Raw genomic sequence first — 16,274 nt, forward strand, 5'->3', positions numbered from 1 at the left:
TCAAAACGGGCTTAATTTTTGGCCTAAATTAAATTAACAAGAGCCTGCTATAAGAATGTACATGGCAAGGTTGACAGTTTTCAGATTTTTATTTTCATTAAGATGAGAGAAATACAGATTACAGTAATAGACAGTCGGTCTAAATCTAATAACATAACACAGAGAATGTATAAATTCAATTCTCTGTACACGGTCACCCTGGAAAGAATGCCCAAATTTGTCCAATTCTACTTGCTCTTTTGTCCCACAGGCTGTTAGATAAAGGTTGGCAAATCAGTCTGTTTTAAATAGGATTTTCTGTTAATCATGTGGTGTTTCATGCAAGAAAAATCTTTATTTATCTATCTGATGTCCACAAGCCAGATCCTCATGCAGATATATTATTTAATAACTGTGGTGATTTCTCTTGCAAAATGAATTAGTTAAGGTCCATTTTAATTCCTCTTAATACATCCACGTATCACCTTTTCCCATTTACCATCCAATTCAAGTTAAATCCTTGGGCTTCAAGAATTTGGCTGTTGAATCTGTTGCCCCTTATATAGATCTATTTTATATGTAGCACAAAAGCAAACAACTGAGTTTTCAACAGTATCCTAAATTTCTAATTAACAGATTAAAAATCTTATTTTCAGTTCTTTTAACTAAGGACTATGAATGGGGTTTGCCTAAACTCTGGGTTCCTTTGCTTCCCACAGAATCATTATCATTCAAGGCCAACTAGTTTCTAGCATTAAACAGATGCCATTTTATCTCCATAAATGGTTTATCATTATTAATTCACTGGACATGTGGAAGGAAGTGAACAATGCATATAGGCTACATGCATTAAAAACTAATTATTTTTCTATTATTTATAGGATTTTCATTTCCTGCCATCTTTGCCAGCTTCCAAACAGTTTGTTTCCCCCCTTTGTCCAGAAAGAATTATGAATTATGAATGTTGCAAAATATAAGAGCTATAGTATAGTAGAGGTATAGTATAATGGTTCAGCATACATCCAGCTGTATAAATGCATACTGTAAAAATGTAAATGTGCGTAAGTCATTCTAAATGTACTCTTCCCCAGATACAACTCCAGGCTTTGCTCCACCCTTTGAGACTTGCAACACCACCTTTCTTTTCTCCCCTCATAAATTGCATTGTCTGTACGTGAATGATGTTTTGGCTTTAGGATGAGCAGTGGAAAACAGAAAAATTGTGGAAATCAGGAACTTTAGGATATTTCTGAACAATTAATATCACAACAGTAAGAGGTTTATGTATTCCTAGAAATTAATCAGCATTCCACATTGTACAAGGGTCACACTTAGATAACACCAAGGAGGCAGAAAACAACATACGAGTAATTCGTGCACTAGGAAAGCCAGCCAATAGAGACGCTATGACATTCATATGTCTCCCGTTTATCTGCATCTCAAACATAAGCTGTCTGTTTGGAACAAGCCCCTCTTCGACACCCAGACCCTCCTTGACTGCAATGCATCACTTGAACCAATGAAAATAAGAACTTGAATATAAATCATGAATGACATAGCTTGCAGCCTTCTGAAGTGTTTCAAGAGGGATTTTGATATCAGTGCAGTGTAAATTGGTTCTGTCCTGAAAATCTCCACTGAATGAAATCAGGCCAGTGGTGAGGGTTCAAGGATGAATGAGACAGACGTCACCTTCATAAACACCTCAGGATGAACCCCTCAAGAAGAGACAAAAGTCTTAGGTAAGTGATCAGAACAGACTCCCTTAAAAAATCTTATAAGCCATCAGTATAACCATACAGATCAGCACAAGTTAAACATGTCCCATACTTAATATCATGTTCATGTTTGTGCACACACATTTCCTGTGGCTCATTCCAGATGGATTCTTTGAGCACCATGAACCTCAGTTACTCCGTTAAAATGCAGTGTGAGAATTAACACTGTAAAGTACCATTAGCAGTCTGCTGAATTAAGGAACTGGGCTTGTAACTCACAACATGCCATTCGAATCCCACTGCCATTGAGCCCTTGAGCAAAGGACTCGGATTGAATTTCTTCAGTAAAATATACAGCTATATGAATATGCTGTAAAACTCCTTAAACTGTTGGGCAACATGACTAACGAGCTCTGCTAATGAAGTAGTAACCTGTGAAGTAATTAACATTACATACAGTAGCTGTTTAAATACTACACATATAGCAGGGCCTGCGAATATCAGAAAAATATTAGGAAGTTGTTACGTCTTATGAAGTGCTTTATATATGAAGTGTATAGCATATGCTGCAAATGGGTCAAAACAGCCTACATCCTGTTTCTCTTTAGACTAAGCTTAGGCAATTTATACTAATAAGCACCCTTTGGAGCTGCATGAGTGGGTGATGAATGGTGATCCTTTTTACCCAAATCTCTACAGATGTGATCTCAGTGAAACATAAATCAAAGAGCAGCACCTATTGATTTATTTAGAGTACTACCACCTAGTGACAATCCACTGCCTTATCTTACAATAGGAACCAAAGGAAAAAGTCTACTTTGTCGACCTATTTCACTGAAAAGATATTATACCTCCATGCATCCAGTGACAGAAGCCAAGCTAACCTCAAATGTCACACAGTTAGAGCAAAAGGCCATTAGGAATCGATGGGAAAGGCAGAAAAAATGCCATGTAAAGACACTTAATGTAAAGGTTGAAATAGCAACAATGTAACAAACACAAATAATTCCATTTTAATACTATTTTAATACCAAGAAGCCATGGCATGTTATAGGATGCTGATACTGTTGTTATTACTCTCGAGACAGCACAGAAAATTGCTAAGAAAATACACAAAAATGAATTAAAAAGAATGTAAGAATGTATCCTTGTTCTCTACCTCTCAGAAATAAAATAAATATGCAAACAAGTACATGCACTTCATGCAAAAAATAAATAGAACAATAGAGAGATGAACAAAAAGCAAAAAGAGAGAGAACTTGGAGGAAGTTCCTCATCAGTAATGAGTGATAGATTTATTCCATGGTCTTCAAAGAATATAGCCCGAATGAGACACCACACAGGGCTATGGTACCTTAGAAAAGGTTACAGCAAGTGTGATTTCATCTTAGTTCAAACCAATTAACACAGGAAATCTTTTAATAAATATGTTGCCATATTATAGTCTAGAAATATCATTAAACGCTTGGCTCACTAGGAATGTGCCAATAAATTTATATTTCCCACTGTTACCTAAATAAGGTAACCGACACTAAGCCAGTGAAATCACTAGTGTTTTGCTTAAGAAGAAAAAAAGTTACAAATAACAAAGCCATGACTGATTGATAATAAAAGCGTCATGTTGAGGTGTAAAAAACATTAAAACATTAAAATTTGTGTAGTATGTAGTATGACTTTTAATATAAATCCAACTTCGCTTGTACAGCACAATCTATCTACACATACTACAATTGCAGAGCTTATCTTAATTCTTAATTCTTGGGGAAAATTTAATTATGCATATTTGCCAGTTGAGGGCACCGCACATAATCAGGGAAATGTTATTTCAGATAAAGGTTTTGTTACGAAGCATGTATGCTTGTATCAAACCGCTGAGAGCAATCCAAATGTGTGTATCGATTAATACACGTTTTAAAATGTATGATATAGAAAGCAAGTTACCCCAAAACTAATCATTTATTTCAGCGCTGTCCTTCCCCCCCCCCCCCCCCAGTCTGGAAAAAAACACCTACAATCCTGTCCGCACTCTGACAACCACTGCCAATTCTGGAAATTGTGGACTAGTACACGTGCTCTCCAAAACTTCAGTAACCAGCTGCCAACCATCTTCCCTGTGCAGTCCACAACCTAAACTGTGCAGCCCCTGCGCCCAAGCACTGCACAACTCAGAGCTGGAATGCACGGACTGCACACAGGCCCCTGGCCACAGGAGTACACCAAGTGCAATGAGCATTGAAACACTCTGCTCAGGGCCAGCCCGTGGCATAAACGCTCTATGCGGTTGTTTAGGGCCACAACTGCTAGGGGGGGCTACACGATCCAATGTTCATCTAAGGTAAATAACGTTATTTTCATAATTACGTTATTCATCCCTTACCGCGGAACTAGCAGTATAAGTTCTAAATGGAATGGCAAGAGAACATTCCATAACAATGTAATGTAAGAAGGATTTTAACAACCAACCCCCCCCCCCCCGAATGCAGCCCACAGACTTGTTTAGGGCCACCAAAATCCCCTGACTCTGCTCACTGAAACCCTCCATCCCCGGGGTGAAACTATGCTCAAATTCACATCACCGATTGGCCACCGATCTGCATGCATTTGACTGCAGACCAGAGCACAATGTAACGAGAACCAGCACTTAAGCAGAGATTCAACGGAAATTATATGTAAGAATTAAACTCAAATGCTCTCAATCATCAAACTGCTGAAGATTAATATCAGACAATGCTTAACATTTGAGATGGTAAGGAAGATTATTTCAACGACTATGCTGGTTAACACAGGAAATGTTATTATTATCACAGGCGTATGACTTGAAGTGCACTGCATGGCTCTAACAAGATAACAATAGGCAATGTGCCTGAGTTTTGCAGACGTTCAGGCACCAGGTAGTGCTGTGAATGCGACAGCAAAACGCAGGAGAGACAAAGACACGTCATCACGCCCCAGCAGAGAATGCCACCTGTTCCTGCTCGAATGCAGGAATGTACAGATGTCCTCGGTCCATGACAACCTGCAGTTCTATCTGCACTCTAGCCAAACTTCATAGATTAGTGCATCTCCTAAATTACTTTTGTCAAAAGAACTGCATTTTGCTGAAGTATTTGTATTTGGTGTCATACATGATAAACATGAAAAATGCTGGAGTAGTAGCATTTTCAGGAACAAGAAAAACTGTCTGCATACTGATTAAATATATGATGCCATAAATGCTAAGGAATTTTGAATTATGAAACATGGACATCTGTAGCATTTATATTTTACCCAAATTCAAATGTATTTGACCTGAAAATTTCCAATATGCAAAAACTGTATATATTTATTATTCAATTTTACTGTGAAAATGCACATACTTTATTTACACATTCTGTAATATTAGGGAAAATACATACAACGTGTAAACAAGAACACAGGCATTAGTCACAGTAACTCACATTTCCTTTGAGCTCAATAATCATTCCCAGCAGGAAGGTACTTCAAATTTTAAATGAAAGAATTCAATTAGCAGATGACGCTTTCATATTAAGTGAAAGCTGAACGGAGTGTTCTGGAAAAAAAGCCATGACTTACTGTCTTCTTCAGCGATTTAACTGCATACGGTTTCTGCGTTCCTTTCTGCCGGCATCGGAAGACCACGGACGTGGCTCCCCTGCACGAGAGAGAAAAAAAAAACACTGAAGGTTTTAGAGATATAAACACCCAGAGTGAATTATATTGGCATAAGGAGGCTCATTCATACGCCACACGTTACACCAAGGCCACAACAGCACAACCACTCTCCCTGAGCTATCAGACTCTCCTACCAGAGACCCGGGGCCTTCGACACAGCTGGATGAACACTTTTAAATAGGGAGTAAGGCCTGTTCAGCTGGGCGGAAATGGTGAACCTAGATGTGCTGAACAGTCTGTTTTTGTCACCAAACCTTCTTATATTCACGCTCTGTCTCTGAGGACAGCAGGAAAGCCTCAGGACAAGACACGCAAAGACTTAGAAAATCTTTTTTTTTAAAATGAAAAAAAATAATGAAACATAGAGAAACACAAAACAATCTATCTACCTATTAATCTTTAATTTGCATAGCACCACTTACAAAGAGGTTGATTCCAATGGACAGGGAATCTTGAACAAATAACAAATGGATCTAAATTATCAATATGATGAATGCAACACTGGAATGGAAATATTCCTGAGTTTATAAAATATTTACATTTATCTGTAAATGTGGATTCTTAATACTGGACATTCTCAAGTTACAAGACATGCAATATTCAAACATAAGAGATATCCTGGTCGATTGCATTGTCACACACTGGAAATGTAATGGAGTAACATAAACGAGAGCATCTCATTGTAGGGTGCTCTTCATCTCAAACAAGCATTTCTTTCACATACACCAAAGTGATACTCACACTTTCAATTTTAGCACAGTGTGAATAAGTGCTTTTTGAACTCTGCAAAGCAAGAATAAATATTTTTTTCTTTCCTGTCTACATACTTAGTCAGGATCTGCGTGAGCAAAAGAGGAATATACTCTACTTAAACTATCATTTTTGATACCCTTTATTAGTTGTACAGGGTATAGTTTCACATCTGGGCAGTGCAGCTTGACTGAACAAGAACCAGCATTCACCTCTCCCCACCCCACTGCTCTCTCTGTGTTATTGGATGTCTAAGCATCACACTGTCGTGTTGTCCTGAAACCTGTTCAATTAGTGCATTGTTTCCAAGAGGAAATGTAGCCCAAAATGAAGATTTGCCTTTTGCAGTAGTTACTTCTTGAGCCCATTTGGAATTATTAGGCAACTAAAAATGAGGGAAGCAATGCCACTTTTGAGCCAGATGTAATGTTACTTCTAAGTTGTGACATCAGACTCAATCACTGCTGGAGCTTTACGTGCATAGGCAGGTCAGTGGTGCCAAAAATCTTGCAGAAAAATCGGGTATTTTTTGATACCGCAAATCATACCTTTTAAAAAAAAATGATAGTCCTTAAGGCAGTCATTAACAGAAGTGGCTTAATTTATTTGTACTTTTCAAGAAGGAAATCACTTTTTAAAAAATACTATAATAGCTGATATCAAGATATTAAAAAGAGTATATTTTGTTTTTACCCAGCTCGCAATACAAAATTTAAAATCCAAAAGCCAAACACCTTAAAAATATGTCGGAAATGTCTGTGCACAATAGAAGCTGTACAACATACAGTATGCCATGGCAGCAAGCTCACACTTCCAATCAGGCGAAAGTAACAGCCTTGTAACAGCAAATGTTACAACCCAACAGTGAAAAGATATCGGGCAGAATAAACTAATGTTCTCAGTCCCTTGAATTCATGATTACTGTCATTTCCTTCTGTGCATTTATGGATGGAGAGGAACTGGACTACCATCTCCATGGTGACTCATACGTATGGAAATGAAACATAATGTCCAAGATTTGTTACACCAGCTGAGAAAAACACAAGATACTACTAGCTGGAAACGCAAAAATAGCAGCTGCCTCAAACAGCCTATTACCTGGACTAACATTGTGCTTTGCAATCACCATTAAAATAAGTCCTAGAAACAACTGCAATATTTACTGGGCATATAAGAAACAAATTCATTTATTTTTCAAAATATAAAATTCTACAAAATGTAATAAGCCTTAATAAATAATGATGCATCAAATAACAGTGCAGATTTATTGGAGATAATTCACAGCAAGCTAAAATACAGTTCCCTTTTTGGAAGCAGAGACACTGATGAAGACCATTTCATTTTAAAGTAATTATATGTATAAACATGGTATTTACCAAGTAATTAGGAACATTCAGTTATCCTCAGTGTATTTCTGTTTAATTAAAATAAGTAATTTGCACCCATGAATTATCAATTAAAGGCTTAAAAGGTTTGACTGGCTGATTTAAGGTATACAGAATATGGTTTAACCCTGTAATTGTAATGGTAATAATGGATTGGATTTATATTAGTGCGTGTCATGATCTCAACCCACTTCACAGATAACCGCAGCATAAATGAATGCTTGAAATCAGCCAAGCTGGTCTATAAAAATGAGAATTTACACAGGTAATTATTATGGGAATAAGCACATTCAGAGATTTCCGAAAGAATATTTTAGAAATACGCAAATGTCGGGCAGAATCTATCTATTCTTAGAAACATGGAGACCTTGCCGTCATCGAGTCCCCTGGACGCTTCCCCTATCATCAGAGTCGTACAATGCATCATTTCATTAAATCATTAAAATTTAATAGTTGGCTGGGCTGTAGGATTTGTATTAATGAGTCCTTGACTCTCTGTGTGATGTACGAGAGAACGCGTAATGGTTGCATTTAATCATGAGATCATGAGAAGGCAGCGCAGAAACAATGCTATGGGATCGTTAGCAGAATGCACACTGTTTGTAGGGTGTGAATGCTGATTTGTTAAATTTCACACCCATTTCTGATAAGTAGGAGGAAGTGAATAATGGATTTGCAGCAGTTATAGTTCGTCATTCTATGTTTCCTACTTTAGACACAAGTAACAGTAAAAAAAAAAAAAAAAAAGATATTTGAGATGTATTTGAGATTATGAGAGGTTTCAGTTTGCACAACAATTTGCAGTAAATATATCAGAAAATAAATGTTTTGAGAGCACCTCGAGTGGTCAACAGACAAAAGCAAGTTAAATCCTGTTTATTTCAGTGTGCATCCTAAAAATTGCAAGGAACTGTGCCAGGTTGACCCCCACAGTAAATAAAATGACATATTAATTGGTTTTGCAAGGAATCATTTTGTTCACTTTACCCAATGCAATCTTATTTATTTGTTTAATTTGAACCTGATTATATTGCATAAATCATAAATAGGCAGTAGAACAAACAGGCAGCCAAGAGATCACCACGCTCAAATGAAAGAATGTTAATCACTATAGAGACTGATCACTTTGCCTTTCTTCCAGCTCATTTTGCATTTGGACATACAGTATAGTTAAAACACACATTCATATTTTGCACAGTATCTTTGTCAAAGCCCTGTTCTGAACAGGCAAAGCCTATCAGGTACTAAGCTCAACACACAACAGATGCCATCTCATCAAGACCGAAGTCACAGCTCAGCTCCTCAGCACATGAAAGAGAGCTGTCCATACCAGCATCTCCATAGGATTCACAGGGGATTAAGCAGAGCTTTGGGACCGGTCCAGAACATGATGCACTTACTATAACAGCCAGCCTATCCATGTGTTCACTTACACATTTCTAAATAGGAGAGATTCAGTCTGCTAAATAAACACATTCAATAAATTAATATTATGCAGCGCCATTGTCATAATGGCATCTTAAAAAGTATATTATTCACTGTAAAGAGGAAAAGTTCCTTAACATGCCTTACACGTCTTTAAAAACAGCCTTTCCACTGTGCATAAATTACATTGAAATGAATAAACAGACAAGGACTAAGCACTGAAGGACATCAAGCCTGTGCATTTATCTTTGTATCTGTTTCACTGCTTACATAAACATGAGTGCCTGGCATTACGAATGAACAAATGAGCGAATAGATGAATGAATAAATGAATGAATGAGTGAATTCATACTGGAATATAAAAGTGTGCTGTTGCTCTGAAACTCTGCTATTTACAGTCGCATTTGTTCATATCTTGGAAACAGCTTAATAACACTTTAAAAATAAACACTGTCCCTTGGATACCGTGTCACAACCAGCAATTAAAACCTGTGGACAGTGGCTTGCAATAAAACAGAAACAAAGGACTGTTTCAGGAGAGTATCAGTTGACATAGCAACTCCAAGCTTGGTACAGACATGTTCACACTTGCACAATTCCAATTTCACACCCACTGGCTTTCATATTTTTCATTTATCAATTTTTGTTCCATACAGAATATGCAGCAGTATGCATGGTAATATACACGCAGATGTCCATAATAGTCTTCTGACAGCTTTGAGCGCATGCAGTTTGGTTGAAAGTAATTCCTTTTTTGTTTGCAAATTTGTGATATGTCAATTATATGAATGTTATCAACATTTATTCAGTTAAAAACAGCTTGAAAGGCTAAGGAGACAAAAACAAAAAGTTGTTTATTTGTACTATTTTAATGGATTATAAACTAGCGCTGGAATGTGGGAGTGCACACTTCTTGCTTTTTTGTTTCACCTTCAGAATGAAATTTTATGTAAGTGTGTTCCCTTGATAAGGCTGTGTATTCCCAGTGGAGAATGAGACTTGCTCAATCAATTTTGTCAGTTACAAACTAATGTTTAATTTTCATCCAGTTTCAATTGTTATTTGAAAATACAGTGAGGTATTATAATTATATTATTACTGTTTTAGTGTGCAACAACTGCAGCCACAATAATAATAATAATAATAATAATAATAAAAATAAAAATAATAATAATAAAAATAAAAATAAAAATAAAAATAAAAATAAAAATAAAAATAAAAATAAAAATAAAAATAAATAAAAAAATAATAATGATTAAATAATAATAATAATAATAATAATAATAATAATAATAATAATAATAATAGGTGCAATTAAGGGACTCCTATAGCACACCCATATGGCAAATCGACACCAAATTTGGTCTGTGGGGTTTGGGAGGAACCCTTGATCAGCATGTTCAGTTTCATGTGAATCAACCAAGTGAAAGTGTGAAAAGTAGCATATGAACATACACTACCGGTCAAAAGTTTATATAAAAGATATAGCCTAACAGCTGAACACACTTCTGGCATTCATTCTGCAATGGAAATCAAATATTGTTCAGAAAGATCTTCCCAACACTGTTGCAGAGGTTCCCACAAATGTGTTGCACTTGTAGGATGCTTTGCTTTCATCATTCTGTCCAATTAAACCCAAACCAGCTCGATGGGGTTTAAGTCCAGAGACTGTGCTGACTATTCCATTATTTGAAGCCTACCGTCTTGTTCTTTTCTTCTAAGGTAGTTCTGACATAGCCTGGAGGTATGTTCTGGGTCATTATCTTGCTGTAGGATGAACCCCAGACCAACTAGGTGTTGACTAGAGGGTATTGCATGGTGCTGAAAAATGCTGTGGTAGCCCTTTTGGTTCAGGGTGCCAGTCACTCTGTGCAAGTCGCCAACTCTGGATCCAGCAAAAAAGCTCCAGGCATTCACGCTTCCTCCTCCATGTTTGACAGTTTGTGTCACACACTCAGGAACCATCCTTCATCTGCTCGACGGCGTACAAAAACGCTGCGTGATGAACTGAAGATTTAAAATTTTGATTAATCGGACCTTCTTCCAGTCTTCAGTAGTCCACTGCCGGTGCTTCATGGTCCAGGCAAGCCTCCTTTTCTTATTTTGCCATTTTAGCAATGGCTTTCGTACTGCCACTAGACCTGTCAAGCCTGCAGCTGGAAGACTTCTCTTCACAGTTGAAACTGAGTCTTTACTTCGACCACTGTTAAGTTGTGCTTGAAGCTGTTGTCATGTGAGCCGCCTATCACGCAAGCTGTTGACTCTCAGAAACTTATCTTCTGATTCTGTTGTGGCTTTGGGTCTGTCGGACCTTTTCCTGTCAGAGTTTCCTCAAGTTTCCAAGTGCCATTCGATGGTGTAGGAAACTGTACTCACTGGCACCTTGGCTTGATTTGCAATTTCTTTGCAAAGGAAAGACCTACTATTTTAATGGTTATAATGGTCTGTCTATCTTCCTTTGTTAATTGCCTTTTTCTCGTCATTATGATAGCAATATACTACTTCCTGCAGTGCAATATTGTCCAAATAATGCTTCGGAGGGTGTAGTAATACAGTCTGTTCCAACACTGATTTTATACAGCTAGAGGGTTTGTAAGTAAGTAATTGGGACACCTGTAGGAATTGTTTGCATCAACTTTCAAGGCTTAATTTACTTCCATTGCCTCAGAAAAGCTGTAAGTTGTTAACCCATTACTTGTTCCCTGAAAAAGGCCTTTTTTATCATTCTGAAATTTACATTATTTTTCAGTTTTTGGTAACCTAAACCTAAACTCTTTTTTTAAACCAGTTTATCACTTACCTGTGTACCATTTCAGGTCATTCACTGGACATGAACTATTTACATTTCAATAAAACTGGAAAAATGGTCCAAAATAGCAGCCAACTCAAGATGGCAACAACCAAAACCATAGTCAGTGTATTAGTTAGAGTAACAAGTTTCAAATATCTACATAATTGAATTTTTAGTGAATTAGAAGAGATCTGGGAAATTTTTGATTTAGGGTTCCAGGGATCAGTCCTCAGATGCTTACTGCAGGCGTTTGCTATAGTGCCACAGTGACCAATAAAGGCCAAAATTCGTCATCTATTGTTGGGTACAGCATCTAGAAGGAGGCAGCGGGTATTTCAAAAATTCTAAATGGTGGAACATGTAACACATTTTTTTGTGGTAGAGATGAATTTGTCCTATGAGAGGAGAAGAATCTAGGGAAAATATTTTTGATTCTAGGTCCAAGGGATCAGGCCTCTCAATGTTACATTTTCAACCGTTTGCTATAGTGCCACCAAGTGACCAATAAAGGCCAAAATCTCTCAATCATTGTTGGGTGTACCACTCTATTAATTTGCAAAGTTTGGTTAAAACTGAATAGGCAGTTTTACCAGAAGAGCAAAAATCTACAAAAGAATAATCATATAAGAAAAAGAAGAAGAAGAAGAAGAAGATAAAACTGATGATAAAACTGTTGCAAGTGAACAGTAATTCAGAATGAGTGTGACTGAATCCATTAAGGGTGATAGACCTCTGTGGATGCAGGAATGTGCATACAGGGAGCACTTAGCAACCGAGTGGTAATTCATTTACAAATGACAAGGTAGGGAAGCTAATCGTTAGCGTCCAAAATTACTGCAGTCTTTGTCTCTGAATGCCTGGGTGCTGCAGTACTGAGGGAGGCCTGCTTCCCTATTCATTAGCACAGAGCACTGCATGAGAGCAGTGTGCAGAGCAGGACAGCTGCTCAGATTCATGTGGGAAGTAACCTTGTTTTCTGTTCTGTGCTTATTACATAATTTAACTGGAGAAAAAAAAACAAAACACATTTTGGAAAATCCTGCAGCACCGGCCCACAATACATGACTAAAATTGTGTATGTATTTTGATGTGCTTGCTGAAAATGGCATCCAAAGTGACATGGATCCCAGGTCTTTGATTATTGAAAATTGATAATTGTTTCAGTCGATTAATGAATCCATTGTTATGAATCACTCATTTCTTAGAAATGAAATGATTCATTTATCTGTCCATGGACAAATATCAGAAAACAGGTTTTAATTTTCATGATGTTACACAATAGAATCCAGCATGAGAACTGGATGTTTTTTTTCCAAGGGGAATGGGAGGCTGAATTATGAATTCAGCTCTGTCTCTCTCTGCAGTGTCCTGTGGACCGGGATGCATTACTGGCCTCTCAATTAGAGCACACAGAATTCAGCTGGTGTGAAGCAGTGCCCCAAACACCATGTGTCAGGACGTGACGCTCTGAACCTTTTCAAATCACTGGCTGGGTGAAAGCATCTCCTCCTCCCCCCCTCCCCCCCCCCCCCCTTTCTCTGGCTCATGTAATCTATGTTCCTGTTGAGTAGAGAAGAATACCAGCTTCAAAAGGCAGCATGGAGGTCAAACCCATACAGGTAGACAGTGAGATCCAACCACTCGGAAGCAAAATTAAGATCTTTGCAAACACGCCAGAAAGTGTTTGCCAATATTGGAAAAGACGCTACCAACATTTTAAAGCCATGGTAAAACTAAATGATAAAATACACTGAAAAGCAGATCCAAATTCACCAGGGTACTGATTTGTCAGGAGCCTCACCTCTGGAATGGTAAGCATTTAATCAAGCTTTCCAGAAGCTACTCTGCCTTCCATTCCTCATTATTCTCACAAGGCATCTGACTAAGGGTGAGTGTGCTACATTTCAACCCACTAGTGCTTCTCTGGACCGTGCCTGTTTCCTTTCACAATGCTGAAAACAATCACTCTCCACAATGCCGCACAAAAACAGCTCCGCCAAGAAACTAATGAATCCTTTGCAATCTCAGCTTTCTCTTTAGTGCTGTGCTGATTCATTTTACATCACATGCCACTTTGAAGTAGCCTACGCCCTCCATTATTTAGAGTATTTTTATTGATCATTCCTGAGTGCACCACAAGCCCTACTGTATACAGACAGATGGACAGACGGACACAGATGCATGTGTGTGTGATCTGCCCTCACCAGCTAAGTACTGTGACAGCAGCGACAGACCGCCAGCTGAAAAGATAATGCACACACCAATTTCTGAGAATTTTCTTCTTCTAGAGACTGTCCCCCAGTCTGTAGTCCGTAAGCGAAACATTTTCTGAAAATAATGCATTTGCTTTTATGACATTTTTGATAAGGATTATTGTGTTTCCAAAAAATACATAACAGGTTAGAAGTACCGTCTTTTAAAGGCATACTATGCAGGATTTTTTTAGCCTTGCTGTGGTCCTGTTTACAAACAAAGAAGCCTCCTCCTCCGATCTCAACCCCGCACACTCAACAACGAATACCCAACCGAGTCACTGGCACACAAATCCATTAGAAACTACAGGTAAAATTCTCCCATCAATTACTCTGACTGACATTATGTTGTCCAGTTGGAACTACAAACCAGACATGTACCAATAAGTTGAAGGCAGGAATTCCATGCAAAAAAAGGACATCACGGCTGTCTATAATTCCAGTCATCTGCAACCAAATACCGATAAACTGCAATAGTTATAAGTGGCAACATAATAAAATGTACCCATGTAGCAGTTAAACACATCATACTTATTCTGACAACCCTGTCCTCCACCCCAGCTTCCACTTGTTGCTTGGTTTCTCTGGTAGGGTAGTGCCAAATATGTGACATCGACTGATACATATGATCGAACAGACATTAGACGGGAATCAGAGAATAATGTACGTAGCCTAAAGTTGAGTTAAATATATTTATGAAGATCCGGTCTGAGTTGAACGAAACCAATCAACTAGTTAATTAATAGTCTACTGACAAGAGGTTATCAGCCTTGTTCGGTTTAACCCCACAGGGGGAGTGTCTGCACTTTTGCCTGGCTAGCAATCCCAACAAGCTAGCATGCTGTATCAAAACTATGCTACCTGTTATTCACTAAAAGACTGTTTACAATTACATACATTTGGATTCCATGATATACACACACAGTACACTAGCTGAAAAACTCTTGCGCTAAAAAAATTCACTTGCATATAGCCAAAACAGCCTTTTGGCAATACCTCCTGAAATATTTATTACTCCCCCGCCGTTCGTTAGAGACAAAGAGATGGTAATTCTGTGTGTTTAACATGAAATATGTTGTTCAAGCTCGATGCATCTACCTAAAAAGTCTGTGTTACATTTTACCCTTTGATAGATTTTGCCCCGCTATCCCCTACATTTTTGACTGTTGTGGAAAAAAGCTAAATGTAATTTTGACATGCTCGCAATACAGCTACCTGTATATGATCAACCATACCGTAACACTTGCTTTGTCGGAATAGAGCAATACATAATACGTTTCTCAGGGATTTGCATGATCATGTTGCACTGTCCACATTCTTCTGAATGGAGTGCCATCTTGTTTGTTCTTTTTCAGTTGCTTCAGAATGCTCTATAGCAATTCATTCAGTAAACAAACATACATAAATGTGTTCACAGACAAAGGTTATGAAATCTAATGGAGCAAAAATACTATGTGCTATGGAGCTCATAGGCTAAGATTGGAGATTCATGTAATATTACTGAAACCTAAGCTCTGTAGATCACAAGAGAAGATAATAAATTGCAAGTGACCCGTTTTCAAGAGATTGAACTGTGGCCCAAATCGGGAAATCACCACCATTTCTAATTTCCTGCGCATTCAACCCCTGTAGAGTTAGGGAGCTGTGGTCAAAGACCGTATAATGGCTTTAGAAGATATAAGACTCTTTCTGTATGTCTGGGCTTGCTTTACAGTTCTCAAGATAACCAAATCTTTATTCTGTGATAAAGGGAATGGGTGGATCGCCAGCAAATTTACATTAATGTACAGTGAGCTCCATAATGTTTGGGACAAAGATTTGATTTGCCTCTCTACTCCATAATTTTAGATTTGTAATCAAACAATTCGTAGGTTTGATTAAAAATCTAAAATTGTGGAGTACACAGCCAAATCAAAAAAAAAAGTCTGTCCGAATCATTTAAATAGACACACCCACACAGAAAGTGTCAAATTTTATACAGTAGTTCACTGGCAGAATATGAAATTATTTCATTATCTGTCTCTCACCCTGGAAGAATGTTCAGTAGAGATAGCAAAATCTGAGAACATCTCACTGGACTTGCACAATACGCCCTTAATGTATACTGTCTTCTTAGTGTTCGCACTTCCATCTGTTTTTTTTTTTTGTTTTTTTTAAACAATTGATAATCAAAACCACATATCCAACTACAAGTGAGATGAAAGCCCTGTCAGTTCATGACAGACTGTATATCATGTTACAGCAATACACTCCACCCAGAGCACAGACAATTTCCATGTGCTTTGCAGGCAATCCATTTAGA

General features: G+C 37.8%; 1 protein-coding gene across 1 annotated transcript in view; it reads right to left on the bottom strand.

Moving 5' to 3' along the window:
- The window catches only part of camk4 (calcium/calmodulin-dependent protein kinase IV), a 56,716-nt gene that overhangs the window by 30,083 nt on the left and 10,359 nt on the right, over positions 1-16,274 (bottom strand). The window contains exon 2 of the mRNA XM_064309397.1: positions 5,271-5,349. Within this exon, the coding sequence (XP_064165467.1) occupies positions 5,271-5,349 (79 nt within the window). The remainder of the gene's footprint in view (positions 1-5,270; positions 5,350-16,274) is intronic.

Source organism: Anguilla rostrata, chromosome 14, assembly GCF_018555375.3.
Source record: "Anguilla rostrata isolate EN2019 chromosome 14, ASM1855537v3, whole genome shotgun sequence".
Classification (NCBI taxonomy): domain Eukaryota; kingdom Metazoa; phylum Chordata; class Actinopteri; order Anguilliformes; family Anguillidae; genus Anguilla; species Anguilla rostrata.